At 41.4% G+C, this 12,651-nt stretch overlaps 1 protein-coding gene across 1 annotated transcript in view; it reads left to right on the forward strand.

The window, feature by feature from the left end:
* Window positions 1-12,651, forward strand: part of LOC146798602 (uncharacterized) — a 97,311-nt gene that overhangs the window by 77,109 nt on the left and 7,551 nt on the right. Inside the window, exon 2 of the mRNA XM_085627992.1 lies at window positions 5,586-5,649. Within this exon, the coding sequence (XP_085484118.1) occupies window positions 5,586-5,649 (64 nt within the window). The remainder of the gene's footprint in view (window positions 1-5,585; window positions 5,650-12,651) is intronic.

The following is a 12,651-nucleotide window of genomic DNA, read 5'->3' on the forward strand; positions in this document are numbered from 1 at the left end:
TTACATTTACAGATTAAGCAATGGCACACATTTGTATTTCTTTGGGGAAGCAGACACCCAGGCAAGAAGGCGTGTTTCTTGTTTATTTGTTTGCCCCTGCCTAGGGAACACAGCACAGGAGACTCCCTCCCTTTCACTTCAGCTGGGGAATCTCAATCCAGTAACTTTTGTCCTTTAGCTGAAAAACTGAATTACAGACAAGTGCTGTCCGTTAAAACATCAGTTACAGACAAGGGGTATTAGAACTAATTTATGGACAGTCTGTGAAAATTACGGACTTGTGATCACTCTATTATGTAGCCATCGACAGTCACTCTGTCCATGTCCAGCACTTACTGCAGCATGCTCAATCCTTTATTAATCCTTATCCCTTTAGAACTATATTGTGGTCTCTTGAAGCTTCCCACATCAATCGGTCTGTTACTCTTGGGCCCGTGCCACACCACAAATGCTGGCCAGTGTGAGCACACTGCACTTAGGTTCTAATTTGTATACAAAAAGCACTTGTACAGTTCAAACATTTGACTCCTCTTTGAGCCCTTGGCGCTTCACCAGCTGTCTTATGTGGGTGTGCCCCCTGAATATCAAAGTCAGAATATTGAGGTAAGCAAATACAGAGGACAAAATATTTATTGCAAAATATCAAAAGGTAAGTAAGTATAGATTTTCTATACCTAACTCCACATATATGTACTTAGGCAATATAAACATTGTGCAAGGGTGCCTGTGTTGCGGGCAGGATTGTTTCTGTGCAGTAACAGATTCCTTCCTATGCAGAAACACCCCAATGAGGCATATTCCTCTTTCAATATGTGATGCAGAATACATCATGCACAGAAAGGCATATAAAAAAACATATTTCTCCTTGTTATACCTCTCTGTGGTAGGTGTACCGATTTCATAGAATTCCAGCTTTACAAACCTTAATAAATCACAAATCTGGAACTGTGTGGAATCCATGGGTGGGTGCATAGGAAAGCCCATACTCCACGCATGGAACGCCTACCGCTATGAAATCTAACGCAATGTAGCACAAGCGCTACATTTCTTTGCAAAGCCACACAAGTCCAAGCCAATCAGGCCTTCCATCGCTCTGTAAATCCCAAATAAGCCTTTGCGTTTTGCTGTGTTTGATCAATTCTTAAAAAGGACCTTTCTTTAAAGAGAGAATAATAGAAACTAACAAGCAGCAGCATTGTTATTTAATAGTTTACATGCTTTCAACAGTTGTGTTCACAGATTATCCATTCTCTTTGATTTTAACATCAGAAAACTTGAACATTTTGGAAGGCAAAGAAGACCATATTTAGCCTTAAACTGATCTTGTTAACAGGGGCAAGTGGGAATGTATGAATACAATGTGTAAAATGACCAGTTTTTCACCCAAACAGATGGACTGACTGGACCTTCATAAGGCCTATGCCCAGGCATAGATTCTGAACTTGTTGCACCATTCTAATCAAGCTGCACCCCACTGATGAGGCTCAGGAAGCCTGACCTATGTCTGACCCTCCATGTGCTCCAATATTGGGGGGGAAGTAGCCTGGCAGTTTGCAGTGGACCGTCCCCTAAAACTGATTTACATATGGTTGACCACTGTGTGTAATGGCATGGATGAGCTAAAACATGAATGGCATGGAACATGGCTTTTAGTACCTATTAGTGGCAAAGACTATTTCAAACACTCAATCCATCAGTTTTTGTGCTGGATATTCAAAAGAGCTCAATTGGAGATGTTTTAGTTTATTTTCTTTGCATCTCTTACTCGCCGTTTCAGTTCCTTATTAGTGTCTCCAGTCATGAAAGTGCACTGGCAGCAAAGCTATTTTCAGATGAGTAACACATGAGGGGTGTGTGGCGTTTGGATCAGTGGTACTGCTGGGTGTGTTGGTGCAGTTTTCCATTTCCATGCAGACATACAATGGATGAGCTTCACTGCACGGGGCTGAACATGTAGGGTTGCAGACATATTCTAACAAGCATGGATTTCTGTGAGTTATAAAGGTCATTTCAGGTTAGACGTCATTGTGAACCTGTCACACTGCATCTCAGTTTTCATAGTACTTATGAGATCATTTACAACACAAAGGAAAAAGGCTCCTGTGAAATACCATTTTATCGTTTTTTGGGTGTATAATATGGCATATAAATTGGATCTAACATTCTGCAGCACACATAGAAAGAGGAAAAAGCCTCTTGTGATTGTTTTTGTGCAGGATGGTGCCCCTTCCTGCACAAAAATAATCATCCCCACAATGCAGGCACTTTTGCACCATGCGCCGTATCTAATAGATACTGTGCATTCCTGCCCTTTTCTTTTGCCGTAGAGCAGCGCAGCCGCTGCTGCGTTGCCCTACTGCAAAAAAAAAACATAAATGAGACCCCACATTTTTAGGTGTGGCTTGACAGCGCAGCTTCTGCCACACCTCATTTGATTAACAAGACAATAGTTTTAAGGGGATTTGGCTCTACCTACATTTTGATCTTCCTCCCTTCTGGATTTGATTGGGTAGAATTTGGTACTTCTGCTAAAAAGGAATCCTTGTATAACACTGATTATTCTCAGTACTATGGGCCTAAGTTGGTTATTGTAACAAGCCAATGATCAAAGCCTGAACTATTTTTATTTGGAGATTTCAGTAGACTATTATGGGTTGAATGTTATCACACTGCGTTAAAACCTGTACACAATTATTTTCTAACATAGATTTGAATAGATTACCGTAGAAGGCAGGTTTGATTACCCCATTTGACAAAACCCTTTGTTTTGGGATGTTATTGTTTTTAAGCCTGGCTTGACACTTTAGCTGGCTGTGAGGGCTTATGTGATCACCAGAAAAAGAATTGTAAGACATAGTACTGGGACAGAGTCTGTGACTCAGCACAAGTACTTCCATTGTTCATAACTGACAGGGACATTGCAAATGCAGACCCCAGATAAAAAATTGTTTGCAATGGCCATTTCACGGTGTAACCCGGTAAAAAAGAGCTTTATATTGTGAGCTCCCCAACAATAATAATAGGAAGGGTTTCTACATTTTACTGCTTGACAAAACCCATACAAAGTGGCTTCATACTGTGAAATTCCTGACAATTTTTGAACTCCCTGAACAATTCCCTGACAACTAACTAAAATAGTAAGGAGTCATTGGCAAAATTGACATTGTGAACCCTCTGACAAATGCAATAGGAAGGAGCTTTATATTGTGAACTTTGACAAATGCAGTACGAAGGAGATTTACATTGTAAACTCACAGACAAATGCAATAGAAGGGTTTTATGTTGTGAATTCCATGGCAAACATCATACGAAGAAGCTTTACATTTCAAATAATTTTACAAATACAAGAGGAATGGATTTTACATTGTGAACTACTAAATTCGAACAAAAGAGCTTTTGTACAGAGGTCCCTTTCTGCAACTGACTATAGTAAATGCATTGCATTTGAAGAGGAAGTCTTAATGTCATGTCAATATATACTTTTGGTCGGTGTAAAATGTTTGAAAGGTCTCTCTGGGCAGTCACCACATGGTCTTCTAAGTTCATGCTAAGGCAATTTGGCTATGTTATTGATTTTTAAATGTGGTGACAAAGACAATAGGTCACTCATTTTACATTGTGAATGAGTTGACAAAACACATAGCCTAAACTTGCTAAACAGTATAGTGTCTTGTGAGCTAGAAATGATGAAACCCTTTTGCCTCCTGATCAATTCCATAGAACTGCGACATAAGTGTTAGAGCGGAATGCACTGAAGGTTGGTTTAGAATGTTGAGTTCGCAGTTACACGCAGATGAACAAAGAAGTGCAAAACTAAGCTGTGTGTTTGGCGTAGTGATTGGTGGGTCCCCAGGCCAGAAAAGATGCTACAATCGGGAGAAGTTTTATGTGTTGCTCCACATAGGAGTGTTTCTAATTTCTAGGGACAGAGCCAGTTGGTGTTCAAATTGTCGCTTGGTAGTGCACAGATGTGAAGGGACTAGATGTGCCTGTTAGATGCCCCGCTGTGATATTTTTTGTGGCATGGGGATGTGAATTACTCCCTGGGATTTTGCAAGCCCTTGTATAAGGGGGTTTGATTTTCAATTTCAGTTGAAATCTTGTGAACATTTGTAATTGTTTGCATAGTATTTAGTTCTGGGTTCAATATCTTGCTTTTCCTTCTTAACAAAAGAAGCATTGGCTGTACATTGACTTCTTGTTATTATGTTATTCTCTAGCCCACATGACCTCCCTGAGTCAGTCTGAGACTGCTTTTCCCCGTTACCCTGAGTTTCAGGTTCCAAAATGGGAACTTGGTCCTCTCGTTATGAGAGTGTAATAATGGGGCTCCTGGACATCAAAGGAGAAAGACTCCCATTGACCAAGCTGAGGCCCAGTAACTACTGACTGACCTGGACACCCCAAATGGATTTTCCAACTACAAATGCCAATGTGAAATCTCTGATAAATATGATAGTTAGGGATCTTACATTGTGAACTCCTTGACAAACACCATTCGAAGGAGATTCATATTCCGAACACTTTGACATATTCAGTAGGAAGTGGTTTTACATTGTGAACTCTCTGACAAATGCAACAAAAAAGGTGTTGCAAACTCTGACAAATACAATAGAAATGGATTTACAATGGGAAGTCTCTTCCAATTTCAATAAGAAAGGAATTTAACTTTGTGAATAGTCTGACAGATACAACCAGGAGAACTGTTACATTGTGAATCCTATGAAAAAACGCCAAAAGAAATGGATTTACATTGTGATTTTTCTGAGAAATACAATAGGAACATGTATTATATTATGAACTCTGACAAATGCAACAGAAAGAGGTTTTACATGGTGCACTCCCTGGCAAAAACAATCGGAAAGGGGGTTACATTGTAACTCCAGGACAAACAATATAGGAAGGGCTTTTACATTTTTAACTATCAGACACACAGAATAGCGGGTAGACTTACAATGTGAATGCAATAAGAAAAATTTGAATATGTATGTCCATTTTCTTGGTGTTGCTTTGGAATGTGCTTGATATATCCATAGGGAGATTAAAGGTTCATGTCAATGTATACTTTGAGTTTTCCTGAAATGTTTGACAAGTCTCCCTATGCAGACACCACATGGTCATGGTTGTTTTTTTTTTATGCTAAATTAAACAGGCTTGCATTATTGATTATTAAATGTGGTACATTGTTTTACATTTTTAATGACATGACAAAACGGAAGTTTAACTATTTTGATTGTGAAAAGCCTAATAGTTCAAAATAGGCCCGTGTAAGAGCATTGGTGATTTTTAGGATTACATCTGTTTGTGCACAAATTGCCATGTGGTAGCTCACATATCATGAAAGTGGACTACACTTACTAGGGTACTTGCCCCTTGTGAAGTTTCTTCAGGGCACATGATTTGCACCCAAGTTAATCAGTGAGGCCCCTAAAGAAGAGGCTGCAATTTGTAATTCCACCTGGAATCATCAAAATGCTTTTCACTTTTTGTGTTTAGATGTGTCTGCAGTAAAGTAGTTTTCCTTTTTAAGACAATGCATTGGTTGGCTATTGATTCATTGTGTGTTATCTTTGTGTATTGCTCAGGTCTGAGTGTCCACCTCACAATGCCCTCCTGTGTCATTCTTGGACTGCTTTGCCTCAATACCCAGTAAGTCATGTTTTACATTTTGAACTCTTTGACAAATGCACTAGGAAGGCAGTTTACATTTTGAACTGAGATGCAAGAGGAAAGGACTTTAAAACAAAAACATTGTTACCACTACAATAGGAAGAACTTCCAATTGTGAACTTCTTTCCAAACATCAAAGGTCTTGTGAAGTTCTTTTTCATTGAACATGCATGTAGGACTCCCATCCCCCCACCACACAGCACAAAGAGATATAGAGAGGTGAGCTGTTCTTGTTGAGTTGGTTGCTTTTTGTTTGTTTTGGTGTACTGTCAATTCACACTGGGGAGAGTCACCCTCTAAGCTGACCCGAGAGAACACTGAGATTTGGGAATGGAGTGGGTGGACCCTCAAAGGCCCTGGTTCACTGTATCGTATATAAAGAATGGCTATGGGGAGGCCTTAAAGATAATGTCCTGGAATGCCAATGGGCTCGTGAACGAGATTAAGAGGGGAGTGGTACCGCAGTATCTTAAGCACCACTGAAGCAGCACATAGTTTTGTTACAGTTCTGTTATAGGAGACTAATATGATGGGCAACAAATACCCAGTCCTTGACAGGTGGTGGTACAAGATGGTGACCCATGCAGGACATATATTGGGCTTGAGAGGTGTAGGGGTTCTATTGAAGTGGACAATCCCTTTTACTGTCCAACGCACATGGATGGGCTCACACAAGGGAGATATGTGGCCTTATTGTGACAATGGGAGGGAATGACAATCAATGTATGTTCAAAATATGTGCCTACACATCAGCATGCCTCTACATTACCTGACATGGATGCCTTGCTACTGCAATTGCCATGCTGCTCTTGGGGGGGGGGGAGACTTTAACATAGTGGTCAGCAAGGAGCAGGACATATGACCCCTGTGACACAAGGGAACGGCCCAAACCCCACTATCAGAATTTCTGATGGCCCTGGGGATGGTTGATATATGGCGAGCACACAATCCAGAGCGGACTGCACTATGCTTTCACTCAGGCACACATGGGGGCCTCTCCCACATCAATTACCTTCTCACACACCCCCAAAAGGTGCATCACTACTCAGATGTTCAACATTTAGCAACTGGGATCTCGGATAACTCCCGGGTTTGGGCGTTTTTTTGCTTAGAGCTATGCCGACACTAAGGCGACAAGACCAATAAACCCCTGGTACCTGAAGCACTGCACTATACAACAGGATTTCATTGAAAGCACAGACCCCTACTTTAAAGAGAACCTATCCTCTGTAGACCCAGCACAATCTCTCTTGGAGACATATTTTCTCCTCCATCTTGTGAGCTGCAACCTACATGTGCCCCAGATTGCAGTTTGCAGAGTCCAGGAAGTGTTAAGGAGGCTGTCTAGTGCTGTCTCTTCCCTAAAAAATGATTTTCCCTATGTGTGATTGCATCATCTTTTCTTTTTTAAATTTCTTTAACTGTCTTTGCCTGTGGTTCTTACAGGTTAAAATTGTAGTTTTAACCTGCCTGTGACTGCATAATTTATCACCCATTTTTTGTTTAAACTTGTGGTTTTCCCTGCCAGTGACTGCTTCCATTTAACCTGTTGAATTGTGGGATTTACAGTCCAAACTCTGTAGTTTTACCCTCTCATTCCCCGTGACTACCAGTTTTCCCCTCCAAATTTCTCCTTTGCTCTGTGCTAAGACCTGTATGTTAAGCAGTGCACCCCCAGCCACCATTTTGTCTTAACAAGTCAGTGAAACCAGCCCCCCTCTTCCCCCCCAGCAACAGGGATATTCTACATCAGAGGGTGCTGTGAGACAGCAGTAATCTGCTGTGTGCTGTTTAAACTGTATTTAATAGGGACTGTGCACTTTGTTTTTTGGCCAGGAGAGGGAGTAAAGTTTTATTCAAACATTATTGTTAAAGGACAAGTTATTTAGGCCATTACCTGCAGAAGTCCAAAGTTAGGATTGTCTCCTAGGAGATTTCTGAATAGAGCAGAAGCTTCAAACTGCCTGGCCAGCAAGCCTTGTCTGAGGTAGCTGGGACCTCATATAGTCTGCTATTGTTTGGTGGTTGTATCTGATGTTTCTATTGGATTAGGGTTACTGTCCTCATTGGTTGGGTATTTGAGGGTTCTGATTAGTTTCTGGGTCTGTGATTCGATCAATGTAGGGTTGGGGCTAGGGCTAGGGTTAGGATTTCTAATGGAAGTGGGGACTAGGGCTTCCTGTGTTATTGGTTGTTGGGACTAGGGTGCGACTTGGGCTAGGGTTAGGCCTTTAATTGGAAGTAGCGATTAGGGCTTCTGGTGTGATTGGTTGCTGGACTAGGTGTGGGACTAAGAGCAGGGTTAGGCTTTTTATTTGAAGTAGAGACTAGGGCTTCCTGTGCCGTTGGTTGCTTGGACTTGGGTTGGGACTACTGGTAGGGCTAGGACCTCTATCGGACGTAGATATCAGGGTTTTTTAAACTGATTGGTTGCTTGGACTAGGGCTAAGATTGGCTGTAAGGTCCTGGTCTCCTACTGGTTCCAGATTTTAGAGGTAGTGTTGTGATTGGATAGTGTTAGGGCTAGGGTTCCCATCGGCTGGAGGGGTCACCTGATAACTAGGGCTCTATAAGGCCAGGGTTAGGGTGACTCTGCTCGGGTATCGAGGCTAAGGGTGTAGAGAACAAGGGCAGTTGCCTGTTTGAGCCTGTTCAAGACTGGTCGAAGCCAGGGCCAGAAATGCTGCCCATGTTCCCATTCAGTAATACCCACCCCACACCATCCACAGAGTAACACACTCACACCAAATGTACACCACACACAACCCTATGCACAAACCAACCAAACGACATCTATACACCCTACTATCCCAACTATCACACATACCTACCATCACCTACAAACAGTACACAACTCTATCCTATACCACTAACCAATCCACTCATCACTAACACAACACCATTTAACACCATACATAACTACATCCCATCCAGACACACGCTCCCTGCTCTAATTACTCCTAACAGACCACCTTTAATCACTAACAAATATATCAGCCTTCCATCATTTGTCCAACCAACACCCTCCTCTGCCTTCTACTATAATAACACTAACACACAACACATACACTGCACACCACCACACTTTCTAACTCTTGCAACAAACCCGGTTAAGACTAACACTCTTACCTCTACTTCATTCCCTCCTACACAAAACATACACTCTACTCATAAACACATCACCACCCCCCCTACCTTACAACCTCCTCTCACAAATAATACTATACAACCAAATCCAATGCATGAAACAAATACACCAGCACCCCTTTTCACTGCCACTCAAAAACAAAACATATCACGCACACAAGCACAAGATCCTCAAAGCACAACACCTCTTAATACTTACCATCACAAAATACAAACATACACGCACCTTTCAAACCACACAAAGGAACAAACTCCAGTGCCAAGCTTTCTCTCTTCCACCACACCTAACACAGATACAGCAACACAGCAACTCTCTACTAACTGCCTCTCATCCATTGGACAATTTAGAACCTTACTACATGACCCACATGCTGCACCACCACCCTTGACTCATACACCTTCTGCCCTAAACAAACGCATACAATATAAGCAACGCACCACACCTTAGAACTTCGCTTCCCCATGTCTACTGCACAACAATGTTACACCACGAAAACAACACAGCACACCAACTCACTCTCAAGCACCATCGCCACCACATACACACAGACCCATCAAAATGCCTTCTTAGCATGCTGGATGAGGAACATGATACAGAACAGCTACTCGATTGCTATCCTAATACAGCTAATGCCAGCACTAAAATCACACCTGCTACAAACCCACACAATACTGTACACTCATCTACAAAACAAAGTCTCACTATCACCAAAGGCCATTCTCTAAACCGTCTACTAATAACCACTCGATCCCTCTCTAAAAACAAACGTCACATCTACGACCTTCTCACATATGCAAAACCAGACATACTATTCATAACTGAATCATGGTTGGGAGATGATATGGCTCCAGCCCTGCATGAAGCCGTTCTTCTAGGCTATCAAACGATCACCCAAAATCGTATAGGCAAAAAAGGAGATGGTCTAGCTGTTGTGTTCAGGCAATCATTACATATCACTAAAGTTGACGACATCTTCATAAAGAATTGTGAGGCTCTTCTAACAAGATGCAATCCTACACCGTCTTCCTCCTTTAAATTCCTGCTCCTTTACAGACCTCCACCTAGCAAGGCGACATTCCCAGATGCACTTCTTGACACAGTTTCAAACCTGATAACAATACACTACAACCTATGTGTTCTGGGTGTCCTCAACAATAGGTTTGACAAACCCAATCTGACCCATGCAAAAAAAATAATCACTGGCCTAGACGCACTAAACCTGCATCAGATTGGCCACAAACCGACACACATCGCTGGACATATCCAAGATTTCATTTTTGCTAATACTAAACTAGTTACCTTTCAAACTATAACTCCAATCAGATTGTCAGACCACAACTTGCTTGCTTTCCAAAATAAAACAACACTAAACGACTCACCTAAAACTACCTTACATCTATCCACCTATCAGCCGTGGAACAAACTCAATTTGGAACACTTAGAAATACAACTAACATCCAGTAAAAATCTAGAAACAATAAATTCTATTCAAAATCTATATGAGTGGCTACAGGAAGCTTTTGATATCCTGATGCCACTCAAAACTGCACAACAGAACAAAAGAAAAAAAGCGTCTTGGAGAAACCTAGAAATAAAAGACATAAAACAACAAATTAGAAAGCGCAACGTACCTAACTCAAAACAATCGCCAAACAAGACAAACTTCACCTACAGAAAATTAACAGAGTATACAAGTCAGCTATCAAAAAAGCTAAGAAAAGGTACTATTCAGACAGAATTCAAAATGCTAAATGGGCAAATAAAGAATTTTATAAAATACTCAATGAATTTCGCAAACCAAATTGCCTAGAAGGAACTCATCCTGTTATTCAAGATTTCACAGACAAACTGGCATATCATTACACGGACAAAGCAGATACATAGGCCTCGTACTTAAAACAGAAACAATGCACCAGCAATAACCCTTAGTACAAAACATCAATCCAAGAATACTCTAACCAAGCCTCTCCGTTCCTTCCAACACATCTCACACAATGAATTTATGGGCCTGGTCAAAGCAAGCAGGCCTGCTTGCAGCCCTTCTGACCCCTGTCCACCACAAACTTTCAAGACAATTCTTTTAACAACCTCTGCTGCCACTCCAGTAAGAAGAATCATCAACGATTCCTTAACTACCGGAATATTTCCAGAAGAACTCAAAAAGTCACACATATGCCATTTACTGAAGAAAACAAACTTGGACCCGCTGAACCCTGACAATTACAGACCCATTACAAATGGAAATTTCCTGGGCAAACTGATAGAAAAAGCAGTGCTCGCCCAGATGTCAAAATTCATTGAAGAGAATGACATACTTTCAGACTTCCAAACAGGATTCCATCCAGGAAGAGGCACTGAATCTGCCCTCCTTCCCATCTGGAATGACCTGAAGAATGCAGTAGACTGCAACGGGGTTGCTGCGTTACTCCTCTTGGACCTCTCAGCTGCCTTTGACACGGTTGACCATGACACTGAAACAAAGACTCTATGAAGCCAGCATAGAGGGAACTGCTCTAGAATGGATTGCATCCTACCTTCAAAACAGAACTAATGTCATCCATACCCCACCTTTCTTGTTCAAACCATACTCCACAAAAGCAGGGGTCCCTCAAGGCTCTATCATCTCACCCATGCTTTTCAACATCTACATGAAGTAATTAATTTCACCTCACGTGCTATAACTATGCAGATGACAACCAAATACTCCTTCAACTGGAATGCCCCAAAGACTTTGAAAAATCCCCAATGTTCAGTTGTTTCAGAGCGGTGGATCAGTGGATGACTTGGAGTCATCTCTAATTGAATGCTTCCAAACAGAAATACTCACGTGTGGCGATTGGAAACATTATGACCCGCTTGCCGCCTGGCCTGATGAACTGGGATCACCACCTAAAGTATCAAAGGAAGTAAGAAACCTAGGAATGACCATGGACTCCAACTGTCGATAAATGTCCAAGTGGACAAACTAGCAAGATCAAGCTTTGTCACTATAAAAACGCTGCGACAAATTTTCCCTCATTTGGGATTTCCACACAAAGTCCAAGCTACCATCTCCCTTGTTCTGTCCCATCTCAATTGCGCCAATACCATCTACTACGGATCACCTTTAACAACCATGAAAAGACTACAACGGATTCAGAACTCAGCTGCCAGACTACTCTTGCATATCAAACCGCAAGACCTCTCCTGCCTTGAAAGACCTGCATTGGTTACCGGTTGCCAGAAGATCCACATTCAAGCTACTTTGCATCACCCACAAACCAATACATGGAATGGGACCGCTCTTCATCAAGAATAAAATCACCAAACACATTCAACAAAAGAACCTGCTCTCTAAAGGGGCATCTCGCCTCAAAATCCCAAGATACAAGAAAAAGAAAACATAGGTTGTACATGCTTCTCTGTTCAAGCAGCCAAACTATGGAACTCTTTACTCCCAACATAAGATCCACTGACAGCCACCTTATCTTCAGAAAACTACTCAAGAATTGGCTTATCCCCACATAAGCACAATACGCAAACATACATTTTCAGCATATCCCTCTGTATATAAGCATTTATTTTCATTATAGATATGTACCTATCTTTGTGTATTGCTTTGTATAAACATGTAGAAAATTTATGTTGATTAAAAAAAAAAAATCTTTGGTCTACATGTACTTGCTTCCATTGTGCATCTATGTACCTCCATTTACTTGGATCTGTGTGTCTGTTTCTTTTCTCCTGAGAAAGCATATCCAATGCACTACCCTATTTCTCATCCTGTACCTCTATCAATATCTTTAATCTACATATACTTACATCCTTTATGCCTCTATATACTTTCAATGTAC

This window comes from Triturus cristatus, chromosome 9, assembly GCF_964204655.1.
Source record: "Triturus cristatus chromosome 9, aTriCri1.1, whole genome shotgun sequence".
Lineage (NCBI taxonomy): Eukaryota > Metazoa > Chordata > Amphibia > Caudata > Salamandridae > Triturus > Triturus cristatus.